Raw genomic sequence first — 20830 nt, 5'->3', positions numbered from 1 at the left:
ATAAAAACCTTGAAACATTTATGAACTACTAACACTTCTGTCTACCAATCTGAAGCTGTATATTAATGACCATACCATTGAGCAATAGTTAGCAGAATTACACTTGGATAGTTGATCATTAAACTACAGCTACATAACAAAACAAGAACAAGAGCACAAAGCTTAATTACAGACAATTTAACCAACCAAATTAAACTCCCAAATAAGTCAAGTACCTAAATTCTTACTCTTACCATCTTTGATGGCTTTATCTACAACTACTTTGAACTTTTTGTACTCATCAAATTCCTTACTATCATTATGTTGTTCCACTGCTGGATCTTCTGGTGCCACTGGCCTCCTACTCCCTAAAATAGTCCAAACAATTACCACAATGAATGCCCCTAATGCTCCACATCCAGTACCAAAAAGCAAAGCACCAAGAATTCTCAAAGCACAATCACTTTTGCTATGTACTTTCAACTCTTTTTTTTCACCTTCAAATGCTTGTGGATCCAATGGCTCAGAATGCATCCATTTTGGTGCAGTCATCGTCTTAAATCCCAATGAGTAGATATTGCATTTTTGAGTGGAATTTCCACTTGAAGAACTCAACCCCACAAACAATTCTTCCTCTTTCCAAATTCTTGACAAGTCAATAGGGCAAGAAACCAATGGATTAAGTGGCCTAATGTCACCGACTTTGTTTAACCTCACTTCTAATCTCTTTGAACTGGCTTCATAATCAATCCAAGATTGTAACTTTTCACCACTATTCAGCTCCAACTTAACAGAGCTAACATTGCTCACTTTGACAGATACAAAGCTCCTTAAATCAACACCAACATGATTTCCATTCAAATCACCATATTTCTTATCCAAGAATGTATCAAATTCCACAGCAAGAAACTTCATTTTTCTAACACCCAATAGCCCAAATGAGCCACCATCAAACATATTAAATGGATATCCAATTGGTACCATTACAAAAGCAAAGCCGTCCCCATTTTCTCTTGATAAGGAAAACACAAAATGCATTGAAAAAGACATCATTTTTCTTGGATTTTTCTCCACTAGCTTAATGGATTTTTTGTTCAAGATTCTTCCAGAACTAAAACCCATTGAACCACTCATTTGTATACCACCATTAACAACCTTAGCATCACCATAAAGTGCAAGTTCTGACCCAAAGTTTGAATCTTTACCAAAATTCTCAAAATCAAATGACAAGTACTTTTGTTCCTCAGATAGGCTGATTCTGAAGTAAAAACACAAGTAAAAGAACACTATAATGTACCTGAAAGTTGATAAAGTACTCATTCTTGAACTTGGCTTAATTTGAGCAAGAGAAGCTGTAACCTTGTTTTTTTCCCCTTTTTGTGCTGGATTTACCAAGGTTTCTTTTTAGATGAACCCATATAGAGAAATATCAAGAAAGCTGATATATAAGTATAATTTTGAGGGTATTTATTAGTATCTTATAGTGGAATTTTCTAGGGTTTGAGTTGAGTGCTGAGAAAGAAGAAGGAGAATGCTTGGGGAAATGGGTAAGAGGATGGTGGTGGTGATATGGGGGGAGTGGTAGGTTGGACTTGGAGGTTGTGAAAATTAAATGCAAGTTTTACTTGTTTTGTGCCAACTCTTCTGAGTTCTGATTCACTTTCCCTTCAGTGGTTGCTGACTGAGGGAATATAAAATGAGATTCTTTTATCTTTATGATAATGTCCTCCTATTTTCTCATATTATCATGTTTAGTCCTATTGGTGTAGATTATACTCTCTTCGTCCTATTTTATGTAACATAATTTTTTTGAACACAAAATTTACTAAAGAAAAAAAATATTTTGTAATTTATGGTCTAAAGTAAGTTATATACATTTATATGGCTAATAATTATGTTGGTAAAGCTAAAATAATAAATACATCATTCTTTTTTGACGGACTGAAAATATATATCACATAAATTGAGACAGAGAGAATAGTTTATTTATTCACCCTCTCTTTTTAATGTAAAAATTACATGGGCACCCTATTTGGTTGCCCATTTTTAACTTGTACCCGTTTTCTTTTTTTTATTTGCATCCGTACCCATTATTTTGTTAAAAGCGTTTTAAAAAGACGATTTTGCCCTTCTTTAATAAAAGACTATTATTGACAAAACTATAGACTGCAGGACAAAATTTTTTCATATTTTGGTATGAAATTTTAGCAAATGAACTAAATACTTCAGCATGCATTAGCAAAAACTCATTAGAAAATTACATACTGCAAGACAAAAATTAAAGCATGTTTAGTGTGAAGATTTAGCAGATGAACTAAAAAACTTTAGCTTGTTTAGACTGAAGTTTCGGATAAAACTCATGACAAAACTTCAGCATGTTTTGGTATGATGTTTTAGCAAATGATTCACCTTGCATTAGCAAAAACTCATTAGAAAAATACATACTGCAGGACAAAAACTTAAGTAGGTGTAATTTAGTCTGAAGTTTTAGCAAATGAACTAAAAAACTTCAGCTTGTTTAGACTGAAATTTCGGATAAAATTCTTGACAAAACTGTAGACGGCAGGATAAAACTTCAGCATGTTTTGGTATGAAGTTTTATCAAATGAGCTAAATAACTTCAGCATGTATTAGCAAAAACTCATTAGAAAAATACATACTGCGGGACAAAAACTTAAGCATGTTTAGTCTGAAATTTTAACAAATGAACTAAAAAATTTCAACATGTTTAGACTTAAGTTTCGAATAAAACTCATGACAAAACTGTAGACTGCAGGATAAATAATTTCAGCATGCATTAGCATGAAGTTTTAGCTTCAATGTGAAATTTTTCACGAATGAGGTTGTAGATCACGCGATTAATGCGTGATGCAGATTTAATATCTTTTGTAGGGGTATAATTGTCATATTATTACGAATTTTTATCAGCTGACTACCAAATCAATAATTTTTAAAAATAGAGTATAGGTTAAATGTGGCACAAATATAGGGTACCCTTTTTAAGGACGATTTTGGCCAATGATGTGCTGAAACCCTAGAAGTCTAGAGTTGAAATAAATATGTTAAATGATTTATTTTGATTTTTATTTGTATAAGATTTTGTGGATAGAATAATCTTATATATGTTTTGACAGAAATTAGTAATAGGTGTTTGATAGAATAATCAAGGTACACATAAATTCACATACTCACTACTGTTGTACTCAAACTATCTCCAAGAATTGTTATTGTAATAGTAGTCATGCATATTGTGAAAGTCCAAAAGATAATATGTAAAATCAATGTAAAAAATAAGTCACATTTTTTAACCACTTTTTTTTGGGCTTATGATTTGTGCAGTTTAGCTCCTGGAAATTAAGATGTCCCACAATCCACTAATGAATTTAAGTGAAGCATTGTAATATTAGTAGCTTTTGAACAACGCATTATGCGTCTATTGTGTCTATATCGAATTTTTTCCCTAAGCATGATGGTTTTTAAAATGTTACAATGATTGTAGAGAGATGAAGATCGAGTTAAATAGTGCAAAAGCAAAACTTCGTTTCACTTTTTCATACAAAACACAAATATGTAGGTAGTAGAAACTACAGAAGTATAAAGTACAGGGTAATAGTGATTATTACTGTGAAAGTATACGATTGCTCAAAAGACCCACAGTACTTTACAGCCATAAAATTAGAAGCCCAGCTGGCACTGCAATACGATGAATTCACAAGTTCTACACATTAATTAATGTTTTTCCTTTCTTTTCTCTGTTCTTTCTTTTTTCACCACGCTTCTAATATCTATCTATATTGGAGTCAGACTAATTCAAATTTGCATCGTGCAAAGCCCGTTAAAAAGAAAATACTCCACTTTTTTTTATTTTTAAGCTCGAATTCAAAAATTTTAATTAAAAATAGAAGAATCTTATTTATCTCGTCGTAACTCTCGTTGGTGGTTCTTTAATTTTTTATTACTTCAGAAGTGTTCATTAATGAGTTAAAGTTTTTATAATCATAAAAAAAAGGTTTTTGGGTTGCTAAAAAGGCAAGAGATTCGTTTCGTTTTGTTAGCCAAAGTATATTATCCGACAGGGGGGGTGACGGGGTGTGTGTTGTGCACAGTGCCTACTTTAGTAACCTTTTCTTTTCTGATCCAAAATATAATACCAATAAATAATGTGCGCATGCCTTGTCTTCTCCTTGATCTATACACAACGGTCTAATTTGTATATACATACAACTAGATTACCTTTGGACAATATATAATGCAGCTATGAGGTTAACTCATATATATTGATGGTAAAAAATAATTAATTTCATTATCAAATTATCTAAAAGATAAATATAAACAACCGCCATTAAAAGTGAGGGAATATTAATGACTTTAAAATAAAACATATAACTACATTTCGCTTATCTAAATGACATGACACATTTATAAATTGAAACGGAAAAAATGTCGAAAGTGTAAAAATTTGACCATGTTTATATAAGTTAAATCCTATATGTATATGTAGAGGGTGGTGGTTAGTGACTTCTTTCAATCTACCTAAATTTTGATTGGACAGAATTATCCGTTATTTATACGGGTAAAAAGATAAATAATACCCTATAAAATAATTAGGGTGTGTATAAGTTGGATCCGAATATTATTTCATACAAAAAAAAATGTGGAAGGTGGTGGTCAGAGAGACAGCTAAGCAAAATGGACCTCTGCTTTGAAAGGGACGACTGACTGAAAACACTTAACGAACCTTCGCTTTGGCTAAGGTGATTTTTGTGGTTTTCTTCTTGTCATTAGGGAATTAAAGAAGTTGTTCAGGAATAAAACTGCACAAACAATATAAGAAGAACCTACTTATATTTAAAATATTCTACATGCTGTAGACAGGGCGACTCAAACAAACCCAAAGAAAAAGTTTGACCTGAGGCCTAAATTAATAAAAAAATATATATATATATATATTTAAACCATTTTTTTTCTATCTTTTCAAGATTTAAAGTTATTAATATTTTTTTTATAATCGATTTCCTCTAATAATTTCTTTTTAATTGATAATATAGCCAACTCATTTAATCTATCTTGAGACGTTATTAATCTAAGGTAAGATTTTATCAATTATAATCTTAAAAACATTTTTTATTTGAGACAATTGTTATATAAAAACTCTACTTCTATATGAAAAGTACTAAATATTATTTGTTTTAAATACGTATAAACCTATTATTTCTAAACAATTGGGGCCCTGAAATTTGGGGGCATAAGGCAAAAGCGTGAAAATAGCACGGGCTAGCTAATTTTCGGATTGGTAATTGAAAAATAGCCAACGTTTGCAAAGTCATTGAAAAATAGTCACTATTTTGCTGCAACACGAAAAATTTCAGCATAATATACCGGAGATTAGTGCACATGTGTATGAAGTTTCAGTATATTATGCTGGAACTCCAGCACACGGAAAGTTCCAGCATAATATACTGGAGATTGGAGTAGGGGTGTTCGTCGGTCGGTACGGTATAATATTTAGACATTTCGGTTCGGTATTTTCGCTATTCGGTATCATAAAATGCTATACCAATACCGTACCTAATTAAATTCGGTATGGTTCGATTTTTTGCCTTTCGGTTTCGGTTTATTCTGTTCTAAAACAGCTTTTGGATGTTATATTTAGGGGAGAATAACACTTTAACTAGCAAGTAAAATTAAAATTATAATTAGCTAGCAAAATCAATCTTATGAATGCAACAACACTACACATCATATATGAGACTTCTATAAACAAGAGCATAAGATTAGAATAATGTTTACAAACTTCATCAACATGTAAGTATGTATGGTCTAAAGCTCTAACTTGCATCTCCGTAATATACCAGACACTAGTAAGCTTCTCAAATATGACCAAAATAAGTTTTTCATAAGTGTTGTTTACAGAAATTATCCGGGTAACATTCATTAACCACATAGACAAAAATAGGTGGCGCAAATGCTTTAACTAAAAAACATGGAACTAGAAACATTCTCCTTAAGCTCTCTGGTAACTGCGGGCTGCAAGGATGACTAGATATTTAAAATTAATCCAATATATATTTCAGTACGGTATCGATACTTCGGTATTTTTTACCATACCTAATACCAATTTTTTTTAAAATGTAAACCAAATACCATACCAACTACCAAAATATCAAATACCAAATACCAAAAATTTCGGTTTCGGTATGGTAATTCAGTATTTACCAAATTATACACAGCCCTAGAGTGGACACATGTGTATGAATTTCCAGCATATTATGCTGGAACTCCAGTATATTACGCTGGAACTATAGTATATTATGCTGAAAGTCCAGTATATTATGCTGGAAGCTCACATGTAAAAAATTTATCTTTACATAAAAAATGGCTAAATTTCGATTACTTTTAAAACTGTGACTTTTTTTCAATTACCACTTATAAATTTGACTATTTTTGAATTTCACCCGCCAAAAGCCTTGCTTGGAACGGCGTTAGAGCCGGCCCGGGCGGTGAACTGCCAAATTAGGACATTGTCGGGGATTAAATGTTACAATTTCCATGTTTATTAGCTTACTAAACATTCATATTGAAATTTTATGTATTTTACTTCTCAAGTAGTAGCAGATTGACAACATTAATTGTACCATAATTCTTTACTTTTATACGTACGATAATAAGTAGATTCTCTGTAAATAGGAGTTCGTCATGTGATATTACTTATTGACCTACCATTGAATTAAAGACAACATAGTTATTTTGATGTGATAACTCAACCACCCTATCAATTCTCTTGCAATAATGCACCAAACTATTTTTGCAGCAGTTAAAAGTATCTTACGAATTACGATATTTAAAATCCTCTAATTGATCCCTCAAACAATAATATTTAAGGAAATATGGTACCGTTACCATTAATATAATGCGCATGTTAAATAAGAGCACATCTTTCTTGTCCACATCAAAGAATTTACTAGCAAATCTAGTATACATTAAAATTCTGTAATTATAAGATTTAAAACACTCCATTCCGTTCTAGATATTAGTAACTGTTATGATAAACTGAACCTGTTTAAAAATTTTGACGTTTTAAAAGTTACTTTCAATTAGCAGAGTATGTTAATTAAGTGAGACGATTAAAAAATAGATAAAGAGACAGTTAGACAAATACTCTTATAACTAAGGACTGTTAGAGTCTTTCTTAAAGAGTTTGTAACAATTTTAAAAGACTAATATTATTGACATGAAGAAAGTATTTTTAGGATATATAAAACATGCATTGCAATGGATGAGAGGATGAAACGGTAGACGTACCCGGGGGCGTATATGGGCGGTTCATCTGAACTCAATAATATTTTGATGCAAAGCATAAATTTATGTAAAATAAATATAGAAATTATAACAAATAGGAGGGTGTTGGCAATAATCATAGGCGGAATCAGGATTTCAAATTTATGGGTACGGTATATATACTAATCATTTTAAGTTACTGAGTTCTAAATTAATAATTTGAACATATTCAATAATTTTTCAAAGACAAATATAGAGTTTGAACCAAAATTGTTGGGTTTGAAAAACACGTTTCCGATACTCTAGTTCCATCGCTGACAACAATACTTTAGAAATAAAACTTATAAAACTTAAATTTTAGATCTGCCGCCCAAGGTTTGACAACAACATTTATCGACAAGATCGATCATGTATCGTGATATTGGTCCTTGACAATTGGATACATCGCTGCGAACTGTTCTTTTTTGGTGCATATAATAACACGTTAAAAGGGCCAAATTCTTTATGGGACAATAACTTAAAAACTGGAGGTCTTTGGGTCCTCGTGGCATTGGTCTAAAATAGAAATAAGAAACCAAGCCCTTGTGATTGTGGGTCCCTCCCTCCCTCCCTCTTTCCTAATTGGTGATGTAAGTTACCGACAGCAAGTGTAGTCAAATTCACTGTATCTCTACCGCATTCATACGTATATATATTTTCGGTTTAGAGACCTGTAGATCTGCTAACATAAAGTTAGGAGTTGAACATGAACATGCAAACAAAAGTCAATTTCGAAACCATACCCCCTACTGTTAATTAAAAATCTAATGCTCCAAAATTTATTAGTTAAACTAATTTGGATTTGCGTCAAACGTATTTTTTAAAGAGATTAAAACGCTTCCTATGGAAAGATTATTCATTCCCGAGATTGAATCCAGAATCTCTAAGCGGCTCTTCATTCCCAAGATTGAACCCGGAATCTCTGAGTGGAAGAATTCCATCTGCTACGCTCCTCATTTTGGTGGACAAAGAAACCGGACAATTGTTGAAGTAAAGTGTAAGACGTAACGCAGTCAAACGATTATTTTCACTAGTTTTAAAGGTTTGGTTGACTCTTGAAATTGGATTTGGCTAGGGGATACTCTCATAAAGACTAAAATATTGTCATGCCGAAATTAGTAGAGGCGCGACAACGCTTTGGTAGTGAGTGTAATTGGTGTTTTCGTAATGGATGATTCTCGAAGCGTAGATCCGGATGATTGATGGAAGAAACACCAAGCATATTTCAAACTTCTCACCCCACCGACCGGCTGATGAAAATAGACTGACTATCGGAAAAATTCGCGTTACTTCGTTTTCACTGGAGTGATATTAATACGGAGTAGTATTTACTTCAATTTTGTAAGTTCTGGTTGTTCCATTCTCCATATATTGTGTGAATTTCTCCTGTCCAGAAAGCATCTAAAACAAATTCCTTTTGTTGTCTTCTAATAACTTCCATTGGCATTAAATGATTTCAATCTAACATTAACTAGGTTCACATGATCCATGACGTAACGTCACTCTCCTCCTTGTCGATTAATCCAAGGACGTGTTAATGTCTACTGTTGGCATTGCATGGCCACCTTAATTAAAATGGAGAAGTCATGCCAAAAATTTTAATAGCTCGATGGGATGATCACAAACTAATCTGGATATATCGTTGTAAAAAAAAAAAATCGTAACTTCTTCAATATGGCCAAATTCTCAATCATTTGTAAATTATTGTGAACCAAAGTAAAACTCGTCCTGTTTCAACTCTTTGAGGTTCTTGACTTCTTGTTTAACAATATTAGAGGTCATATATATGGACATTGGACACACACATACGAGCATAGCTAATGGAGTATAAGTTATCGATTAACAAATCACCAAAAAGAATGTGAATTACTTGTCACAATGTTTTTTTTAAAAAAATTATCTTGGAATTGAGTTATATACACGGATAGATCTTTCTGCTATATGTACTTTTTATATGTGATAACATGCTAATTACTATTTCTACTAGGTTATGAATTAATATATTTTATAAAAATTTATTTATAATTACCTTATAAATTGTATGATTGTATAAATATCTTTTAGTCATTGCATAGTACTTAAAATATTATGAAGTTTTAAGTTTCGTTCACTGACAATATATGAAATGTTTGAATCATCATATTAAGCTAACATACATGTAACTTTTTATAGCAAACTAGGAAAAGAATTATGCTGGTTTTCTTACATTGAGGCTTCAATCAATTCGAATTCATGTTAAATAAAGCTCATTATAAGGGAAAACACTCTTTACTAAGATTTTTTTTAATTTTTAATGCTGAAAATCGAAACCTCTAATTAAGGATGAAAGTATAATTCTCGGTGATTATGTAGTCCGTGTATAGAACTTGAATACAAGTTATTTTGGATAGAACTTGATGATTACGCCTATTCGTCCAACTACAGGAATTTAAAGTCAAGTAGCAGACGGCTGAATCCGACAATTGTAGTAGGATTGCTAGAGCTTTCTATATTAATTAAAAGTCTATTAATGTAATGAATCTAATTTCTTTCTCGAATTGAAATATTAGGTCCCTATAAGTTACTAGAGGTAGCATTATTTTCAGCGTAAGATTTGCACCCATTCTTTGTACAAAACTAACTCATTTAACTTTTTGAGTTCTGTGAAAACCATATTATTACCACTGCGTATTGCGTTACGCACCAAACTTCTCGGAATAGTGAGATAGTTGGACCAAAATACTCTTTGACTATATATAAACGAATTGCATGATAAAGGCTTTTCTTATACCACTGATGAAATAATCCAAAAACTTAAAAAAAACTAAGAGTTTACATGATCCATATCAAAAGAATAATGTATACTTCCAAGATCTTCTTAGAAAACTACTTTATTCACATGAAAGTTATAGTAGGTGTTATGTATTTTCTACAATCTTAATACAAGGTGAGCTCTTCATCATGTAAGTAAAATATACAGCTAGTTTTGCACAAATGATTTCATAGCAGCCAAAAAACTTTTGTATAATTTACCATTACAAAGTAAACAAAAATGGGGATGGGAAGAGGAATATAATCTATGTGCCAAATGGGCTAATTAACCTACTTTTAGGCTAGCGGTGGTTAATCCACGAGCTTGACTTAGCACCCAGTTACTTGTCTCTTTCTCTTGCTTCTTTATTAAAATGATTAGGACCAACTACTCCTAATTAAAGTTCTACTACATTCTATTTCTTTTTTCCTTTTTTTCTCTCGGCAATACAACAAACAAATATAAAACAACGTGTATGGATCTCCACTATCATTGTCGCTCTATGTACTTGAACTCGCCTTAATCCAATATTGTAATATTAGTTTTTACGGTGAGCGTGGCCCTCGTGAAGGACAAGATGCGAAAAATGAGATTTAGTTGGTTCGGACATGTGAAGAGGAGAAACACAAATATCCCAGTAAGGCGGTGTGAAAGGTTGGTCTTGCAGGAGAGGTAGAGGTAGACCGAAGAAGCATTAGGGAGAGGTGATCATTAGGCAAGACATGGTGATGCTCCAGCTTACCAAGGACATGACCTTTGATAGGAAGATGTGGAGGTCGAGAAATAGGGTACAATGTTAAGTAGCCGAGTGTTTTTCTTGTTCATACTAGTAGCTAGGTTTAGTGCACTACTTACTGTTAGTCTTGTATTTCTTATTCTTAGATTCCTGTTAGTACATATTGTTTCTTTCGCTTCGTTTTTCTGAATGCTTTGTTGGTGTTGCAGCTTATTGTTACTCCTTTCTTTTTATCTTTCCTGATCTTTTATCCTTTTTATATTTTTATCTTTCATAAGCCGAGGGTCTAGCGAAAATAGCTTTTGAACTTTTTCAAGGTAGATGTAAAGTCTGCGTACATACTACCATTCTCAAGCTCCCATTCGAAATTACATGGTCTAAAAGCCTTTGAGAAAACTAAAAGACTCCTAATAGTAAACATTAATAGATCTAAAGTACTAATATTATTAAAAAAATTATCCCAACCAATTGATATTCTGGTTTGCTCATCAGATGGGATTCGTCCTAAGATTAGGCTATAAAGCTTGGAACTTTGTGAGATATTAAAGGCATTGAACATATCAGCCATCTTCTCTGATTAGACTTGATAATCCTTCTCTTGTTCCTTAACAGAGTAATAAGCACTAATTGCTCGACAAATATATCTGCTTAAAGCAAAATAGAATAATAAAAAGATAAATAGATTAGTGGATGAAAAAGGAAAAAAATGTAGAAAAGCAAAAGCTTTTCCGTGAACTTTTAGATTATTCATGATATGGACAAAACGTAGCGGCCTGTTATTCGTATTTAAAGAAAGAGTGGACCAGCAGATGCAGTGCCCCTTTGTTCTACTTAAAATATCAAGACTGTGGCCTAAAATGATACAAGCAAAAGAGTGGTGCCACTTCTTATCCTTTCTTTTGCTTTCCTTATTCTTTTCTTAAATTATATAACACAACCCCACCAACATGGCAATTACACTATCTTCGAGATAAATGTTTTTTACTTTTTGCAAATTTGAATCAGATTTCCTTCTATTTAATGAGGAAAGTTTTAATCACATTCAGTGTCAACAAATATTAAATAATGTACTTTTATATACATTGGTACTATTGTCTATTTATTCGTAGTTAATGAAATCACATTCTCTTTTTTACTAACCATGATAAATCCAATGCGTATAATTTGACCTAAACACTTAGGTGAAAGACTATTTTCTGATTTAAAGTCCAATATTTATTTTTATCTTCTGGACTTCACTTTTTCTTAGCAAATAAGAATGTGTACCTTCGTAAGTTGCTTCTTTCCGATCAATATACAAACTGTTGGGCTAATTAAGTTTTCTCCGTTAAAAAGCTCGTCCTTGTAAATATAGTATTGTCTTTCATTTTGATTTTACTTATTTTTTTTTAAAATCCCTCATTGTCAAATTTGATGTGTTCCTGTGATCTTAATTACAACATAGTTAAACAAGAATCGACTTTAATACAACTTGAACATAAATTAAATGAAATAAAGATCAATCGTTACCAAAAACATCTTTAAAATGTATAAGTGAACCATCTTTTTTCAGATAATTAATAATTGACCTACAATTTTGGCGATTCTGATGTGAACCTTAGAGCTTAGAATAACCATACACATTAAAAGCTAGCAATAGATGTCAGTTGCATTAAGCCCCATGCTTCAATTGTGAGATCCAAACATACATTCCAATTAGGATCATAATTGTAGATAGCTCTGATACCAATTGATATTTAAGAGAATCACACCAAAAACCTTAGTATTTAGGTAAGATAGCAAAAGTTATATAAAACTTACACGGTAATCCCGTATTTCAGATCAAATTCTCATAACTAGCATTTAATATCATAACAAAATAACAAGCTTCAGACGCGTCTGAACAAACACGTCTAAACTTAACAAAGATCTTCTGCATCTTAAATCTAAACAATTTTGGGTTAATGTTTGCATCATTGACAGCAAAATAATAAACACAATAATAATACAACTCCTTTGATGAAAGAGACGCTTGGGATACCCAGAATTTTCCATTGAAAAGACAAGGTTTATTCATCCACAAGGAAAAATATTACAAGACGGCTCCTATTTCTAAGAAGCTGCAAAGAAGAATTCTCATTTTCTCTTTTCCTCGTATTCTTTTGACACGCTCATGCGTTAACTTCCAATAGCTTCATACAGATATTTGATCTGCACCCTAATATTCATTCTGCAGGCTGCACAGCAACAACACGTTCATAAAAATTTTACCGTTAGAGAGATTAATTAGCATCTCAATTTAGTTACATCCAAGTCAAACTTGCAGCAGTTCGATACCAAAGTTATCTGGAATTCCCTAGGCAGACCAGCTTAATCTGACCTTTGCCTCAGCTGAAATCCCTTGCAGACCTTTGCTCTTAACATCCAATTGCATACAGTCGATTCATCATACAATAGAAGTTTATTCGCCCCTGAAGTCAGATTCAAACGTAGTAAGCAGTAGAATTCATCTTGAAACAACATAATATATGTGATAGAAGAAAAGTAAAATGCACTGGACAAAAGAAAAGTAATAGAGGAAACGGGAGTTGAAAGAGATATATATTTCTTTGTATAATGTTGCATGGCAATAAGGAGACATCTTTGAAAGTTAAGAGAGCTCTAGAACAAAATCTGAGGACTATTATACTTATTACTTTGACGCTACCACTATTCAGATAATGCATGTTATACATTCTTGTTCAATTAATCGAAGTTATAGTCAGTTCTTTCAGGCAGCGGTGGAGCCAGGATTTTAATTAAGAGGAGTCAAAATATAAATAAGCACACAAAGAAATCAAGAGGAGTCAACGTATAGTATATACACATAAAATTAAGAATTTAACATATTTACACAGTGTAATTTTCCGACGAAGGGGTATCAATTGACTCCCCTTGCCAATGAGTGGCTCCGCCACTGCTTTCAGGCCCAGAAAAGCAATTGAACAGATTATCCAAATATATGCAACGTTGTACCACTGATCCTCAAAGATGATTAATATATGAAGCCGATGATAAACAGCTACACATTTCTGTCTTTCTTACTCAAAGAATTAGCCCTTGGAAATAAATAGTTCAAGCCAAAACGACAGAGCAGATTTCCTGGAGAAGTAGTCCAAAATTCCAAGAAACAACACCCTATACTAGTAACTCATTTTCATTGCATCCTAGTTTATACATCATTCTTACTCCTCACAGGATCCTTCCTCTCAAACCTCAATGGAGTTGGAGGTTAGTTTCTATTTAGAAGCATGTAACCCTCTCTTGCAAATAAGCAGCTTAAAGAACTTTCTTTACCTAGTGCATGGTTTCATTGTCTATATATACAAAATTTTCTGAGATAAGATAGAACATGGCATGTGTATGAAGTGATGTGACATAATTGAACGGTATGAAATGATGTGATTTAATTGATCCAATTTTAACAAGATTTCATGATATTTCAGTCGCTTGGAAGAGTGTATCTTTGAACAATCACCCTTGTTTATCCCGTATGACGTATTAAATCACATATAACATAATCCTCTTCCATGCTCAGACAGAAAAAAATAGATAAGCATGGGCCAAAAAGATGTTTGGAGAAGAGTTAAAAAAGAAGAAAATACGCGACCACTTGGATAATCAACTACTTATTTAAGCCTAGTTTGGTATTCCCTGGTACAGCATTGTCCTGGTAATATCTTTAGTAAGACATCATATTTGTTTCAGTGAGTAGATGCATCTGCTATCTACTGTGAATCTTTGGGTCAGGATACCAATATATTTTGAATAATGAGCAATCAGTACAAGACTTACCATCTCAGACAAAATAAGTATAAGCAGCCTAAACAGGTCAGCCAACCTCTGCTACAATTTCTTTGACATCTATATCAGCTAGAGTCTCCTTGCCAAACAGCAAAAATCCAACAGTTGCCTACAAGAAGAACACCACATTCAATCTCAAGAACTTTTTTTTTCCCCAATAAGTTTTCAACTTGTACAGGACATAACCAATTTGGGGAACTTTTTCTATCAGATCTTTTATCTTTTTGCATTATCACGGTGGAAGAGGCCCGAGGAAGTTGGGGGGAGTGTGGTGTTAGGGAAGAGTGAAGACATTGTGTGAATAACTCAATTCTCTCTTTTTTTGTGCGCTGAGCTCCAGGATTTTTATAACAATGATTTCCATTCCCCGCTCTCCCCTCACCCCAAAATAACATAAGGATATGCTCATAAGTTTCAATTGGAAGGAAAAGTACATACCAATCTTGCATTACTATCAACCTTCTTAAGGATCCCTGAAAATCCTGCAAAGGCTCCAGAGACAACTTGAACAGTTGACCCTGGCACTAAAGACTTATCATCCGAGCCTCTTAAGTCATCACCTGCAACTGCAAGCAGGTCTGAAGTTTTTTTGGATTTCCTTCCTTGTTTTTTAGGCACAAATTTGCCGTCAGCGGGAGCTTTACTAGAGTCTTTTGTCAGCTTGAAATCTAAACCTACTTCTCCTTGTTCCTCTTCTTCAAAAGCTTGATCAGCTTTCTCTTGTTCTTCCTTCGCTTGTTTGAATATGGCTTCCAAGTCATCCTCATCTACAGGTCTGGGTTTATTGATCTGCCGTTTTCTGCAAATGTTTTAAACATTAAGGTACTGAGAAAATGACCTACGATACTTTGTAAGTTAGCCCTTTAAATAATGAAATAGGTACGTAGGCACACGTTAACATAAAAGTCATATAAAGGGAGGCCAAAATGTAGATGTCAACCAAAGGCAGCCAACTAGTTTACAAGCTATACAAAATTAGATTAGGGGTGATTTTTAAGAAAAAAATTCTGATCATAGGCCAAGTTACTTAGGATATTTTCCACTCATTCATGTAAATTTCCATTAACATAGGGCTAATTGGGTCAGACGCATACACTGTGGTTCCTTATTTGTAAAAAAGACAGTTCCATGTTGCCAAAGAAAATTGCACCAATATATCAAACAAATCGAAGACAGGTCCTCTTTCTTGACCAAGTAATTTTTGTAAACTTGTAAATTGTGATAGGGACAACAATGAATGCTTACGTATTTCCAACCTTGGATCCAACAAAGCCTCCAATTCCATCACATTCTCGAATGAAATCATGTATTTCTCTGTTCAGTACACACCTCAAAAACACACACCCCAGAAAAAGAGGTTTCGGTTTAACTGAAAGTGATCCGTTCTTTAATTTCCTTTTGACCTGTACAGATGGAGTGTATACCTGCAGAAATTTTACAGTTAGTCAAAACATATTGAAAAATAAATTCCTTCATCAGTAAAAACACTTTATCCCCTTCCAGTTCGAGGTAATCCAACCTCGAGCTTCCCTGAAAATCAACTTATAGGGAAGCTCATTGGTTGGAGCAGAATCAACTCTGATTTCAAGCAAACTGACCCACAATAAAAGAACTATGATTTCAAACAAAGAAAATCAGTGGTGGAAACTGAGATGAAAGTTGGGGCTAGTTTTCTTTAGAGGAAAATTTCTACAGCAATAGAAAAGCTGATAGACACATGTTTATTCTTTATGATATGGTTATCTACAGGTCCATAGCTTACATTCTGATACACGAGAAAAATTCTTTGTAGTTCCATGTAAACAGGAAATTATGCAAGCTTTAGAATTATGAATATTGCTATAAAGGCTTCACAAGCAAGCTTCTCTCAAGCCCTCACCTTTTGATAAAAAATGAATACTTTTATAAAGGCAAAAAAATTGGTAAGATGATTCTTCTCATCTGTCCAAGCCTTGGTGGATAGAGTTATCTGTGTTGGTGGAAAGTAGTAGGTATTGGTGGATTAACCGAGATGCGTACAAGCTGACCCGGGCACCACCATTATCCGAAGAAAAAATGAATACTACAAAGGCACACAGTTCAGTTGCCTTGTTACTTTCTTTTCCTCAACTATATTTTTCTCTAGTTATACTTAAACGCATTCTTGCAGAAACCTATAACATCCTAATTTCATGAACCTCCATAATTCTTAATGCTTGGACAACTTTTCACGTTCTTTATGTTCCTGTTAATGAAGGGAATGTATTTCACGACTGAATTGAGCCAATTGTGCTTGTTGGAGCTAAATTATGTACACACAAAACATTTTGTGGCTTTAGTGCCGTAACAACCACAACAACAACCCAGTAATAATCCCACTAGTAGGGTATGGGGAGGGTAGAGTGTACGCAGACCTTACCCCTACCCCGGAGGGGTAGAGAGGCTGTTTCCGGGAAACTATAGTCTAATGGTCCCTATTAATTGTTGGAAACTAGATAGGCAGCTAGACCTTTAAGATTTTCACCTTGAATTTTGACATCAACTAGACCTTTAAGACAGAGGGATCCACTTAGATCATTTTCTAACTTCAGGAGTGTTGCAATTCGGGTGAAAAAAGAACCTGTCTTGCAATTTTTAAGATATTAGACCAGGATAAATTAAGAAACTTCAGCAAGAATCGTTTGATCAATTAACCAACATCAATAATTTGTTGCTTAACAAGCCTATTACTCCATCAAATACTCTACTTTAATCTCTTTTTTTTTTTATATGATGAAAATACTACTATAATCATACAAGATAAAGACTATACAGAACGATCATAGGGTGCAGATGCATCCTCTCTTTAATTAGACTCTTTACCTTGAACGTGTTAGCAAATCCATTAATAATGGTAACATGCAGCCTACTTTTTAACTGAAAATCTAAAGCACAAATCCTTAGTGTGGGTTTTGAGAAGAAATGCCAAAGCTTCCAATAAGCATACACAATCAATCAACGCTTTAATCCAAAATAAAGTTGGAGTCCACTATATGATTTGTCTATAACAGTTCCACTCTATCTGAGTCCAAATTATTCATATGCTACTTTTCTAATCAGTAGTTTTTAAACAAGGTTCTCTAAATTTCACACTTATCATTGCATATACACAACACACAGATAGAACAAAAGTAATGACCAAAACCACCAAATTATGAACTTCACCATCAAAACAAACAAGAAAGCACTAATCATTATCTACCTGGAAATCAATATTTGGGAAGTTCCTAGCAAGAGCGCGGGCCATTCGTTCAGCAGTTTCATGACCAGCAACTCTTGAGACTCTAACAACCCACCATTGAGGACCCAATTTAGCAAGGTTATCAAGATTAAGCTCTTCAGTCCAAGACTTATATTGCTTCTTGGGTTTCTTAATTAGCCTTTCTTCTACTTCTTCTTTCCAATTATAACCTGTTTTGCTCTCTCTTCTCTCGTTCCTCATTTGCCTTCTTTCTTTAGAAGTTAGTAGATTCTCTTTAGGTGATGACTCTACAGTTGCATATACCCTTAATGATATGGTTTTCTGGGGTTTGGGGAAAGTGGAGGTTGATGATAATTTGGGAAGAAATAGAGGGGGATGACTCCATGAGAGAATAGCTTGCTTCATCTTCTTCTTCAAAAAAAAAAAAACGTCTGATACTTCTTGTGGTGGTTATATGATGACATATCCAGTTTTCTTCTTTGCACGTTAATGGGCTAGTCTGGCCCATTTTGTTCTTAAATTAGGGGGGAAGTGCACAAATAGCCGCTTTTAGGACCGTTATTTAAACGAAGGTCTCAAGTTAATCTCTAGCAATTCAAGTCTTCAAACTCGAAGGCCTAAAGAAAAAGGAGGAGGATCGAATTCAAAATTTTTAAATCTGGCCAAATTCTAAATAGCTGAATATATTTTAAACGGTACATATAAAATCGACTACTGATATAATTCTACCACAAATAGTTGGTCTATCAATGGGTATGGGCCTGCCCGAACTGTCAATTAAATACTTCCTTCATCTCACAAAAAACCCTAAAGAATACTGTATTAAAATATAACTGTATTAAAACTCATGCGATGCGCGAATACTAATCATTTATTTAAGCATTGATCACATTGCTTTGAAAAATAAAAATTCAACCTCCGTTTTTATTTTCAACATAATATATCTAATAAAAAAATCTATACGAAATTAAAGGAAGCAAATCATAATCAAGTAATATTTTATTCTTATTTTTCTTTATGATATTATTCACTATTTTGTATTATTATATTATAATATATGACTTTCTTTGGTTTGTTACTTGGCGCTCTCTCTCTATATATAGATACAGATATATATCTTATTCTTGGTAGCTTTTTCTATTATTCTAGTTTTTTATTTTCTAAATTAACCATTAATATTTTCGTGTATTATCTACTTACTTCATTTTTTAATTAATTCAAAGTATAAATGTCCTCATATTATATCTATCTCATTATTTATACATTTTTTTAGATCTATCGTGAAATTTTAATTAGTTTTTTCGCATTTAACATTTTTACCTATAATCAAAATAATATCATATTTAGTACTAATTTGTGATATTGAATTTGTCCAAATTAAAAACAAAGAAGTTATTTTTTTATTTTATTATACATCTACTAATATTTTTAATAATTTTTATTTTTGTATTACGTGCCATAACCAATTAAATTTTTCTTCTCTTTTATTTCAATACTTAAAATGTAGTTCACAAAAATCCCGAAATCTGAGAGAGAAATCACACAAATATTTTCTTTACTATCCTAATCTATATCAACAACATAAATTTTTACCTTGTCTCTTGCATTGAGGTCAAATCAGTTAATAAGTAAGCCCTAGGAGTATTGTACCATCAGAATTGTTTGTTGCTGAGCCATTTTTTAATTGATAAGCATACACAATAAATTCAAAAGTTAAAGCAGTATTGCAAAAAATATCTATTAACAACTTTTTGGATTCCAAAAATACATATTACAACTTTGTGGAAATAATGGTCTTAAAACATGCCCGAATACATAGTCAAATTAACATATGCATAAGCACATGATTAATCCTAATCCAGCACTATTGAAAGACATACAATTTAACAACCTGGTTAAAAGCAATCAGAACCAAGATATCATAATTAAGTGATATGACAATTTCGAAATTGAAATCTTAAACATGTAAACAATCTCTTACAAAAGTATCAACATACCTTTTCTCGCAAAGGATGCAAAGGATGCTTGTTTGTTGATGTTCAGTTCCCACATAGATCCAATTGTCTTCATCTCCTACATTTGAAAATCCAGAAAGGTCAAATAGTTAGATGTTCAATATCATTTGTTTTACAAATAAAAGATTCAAATAAAATAGCGTCTGAAGCACTATTTATATATTAAAAAAAAACGATGAGCACTCACATAAGCCACCAATACCGCAATTCATGATTCATATCTTAAAGTTCAATCTTTATCTTCAACAATAATATATTATCAAAAAAAGCAAAATTATTCATCTTTCCTAGAATCTCAAAATTGCATTTGGAACATAATCATACCACCATGAACCTCAAAATACTTCTTTCAAGTGATTTGGATTCTTTGTGGCCATTCGGTACTTCAATGAATGGACTTGAAAAATTCTGAAAAACATAAACACTAAACTTCTGATCAAACCAAAAATCACAATAAGAAACTTAAGAGTAGGAAAATAACAATCTCTAGTAATTTTGCTACATCTACGCCACGAACATATTTAATCGTCTTCTCTTGATCAGTTTGATCACTTTTAATTTGGTCTCCTTTGTGATCTTGAGACTTCTAGGTAACCTTAATCCTGAAGTAAGAATCGGTCTTGAATATTTTATTTTTACCTTATGAAAGATTTTAAATTTGAGCATGAAAGAAACTAAAAGTCCAGCAAACTGTACCTGTTCCCACAGAACACACACACACACAACAGTAAGTAAATGATACAGTGGAATTTTACATGAAAAATTACCAACTCACGAGATTAAAAACCACAACCTACCCTTGTAAGATTTCAACTTTACTACTGAGCAAACTTTAGATTACAACTTATTGTAACCTAGGAATTAACTTCTTAATCCCTTACCAACTTGTAACAACTCTATTACAAACCACTTTGTAATAACCCTATTACAAAGATTTACAACTCGACTAA

At 32.8% G+C, this 20830-nt stretch overlaps 2 protein-coding genes across 4 annotated transcripts; both read right to left on the bottom strand.

The window, feature by feature from the left end:
• Positions 1-207: 207 nt before the first annotated feature.
• Positions 208-1299, bottom strand: LOC107800188 (lectin-like protein At3g16530). Its single transcript, XM_016623341.2, has one exon. The coding sequence runs from the start codon at positions 1297-1299 to the stop codon at positions 208-210; it is 1092 nt and encodes a 363-aa protein (XP_016478827.1).
• An 11518-nt stretch (positions 1300-12817) lies between these two features.
• On the bottom strand, positions 12818-18313 carry LOC107800187 (uncharacterized). 3 transcript variants are annotated; one of them, XR_001651326.2, is made up of 6 exons: positions 17866-18313; positions 15891-16069; positions 15084-15444; positions 14637-14754; positions 13140-13273; positions 12818-13039 (listed from the first exon to the last, which is right to left on the bottom strand). XR_001651326.2 is itself a non-coding variant. In XM_016623340.2 (5 exons), exons 1-4 carry the CDS (start codon positions 18268-18270, stop codon positions 14674-14676), a joined length of 1026 nt encoding a protein of 341 aa, XP_016478826.1. In that variant the 5' UTR covers positions 18271-18313; the 3' UTR covers positions 12818-13273; positions 14637-14673. The 3 variants fall into 3 exon arrangements, 1 of the variants encoding a protein (XP_016478826.1); XR_001651327.2 differs by having other exon boundaries at positions 13183-13273; XM_016623340.2 differs by having other exon boundaries at positions 12818-13273.
• Positions 18314-20830: the final 2517 nt, after the last annotated feature.

This window comes from Nicotiana tabacum, chromosome 2, assembly GCF_000715075.1.
Source record: "Nicotiana tabacum cultivar K326 chromosome 2, ASM71507v2, whole genome shotgun sequence".
Lineage (NCBI taxonomy): Eukaryota > Viridiplantae > Streptophyta > Magnoliopsida > Solanales > Solanaceae > Nicotiana > Nicotiana tabacum.
Note: the sequence above shows the minus strand (reverse complement) of the source record. Positions and strands in the feature narration are given on the sequence as shown.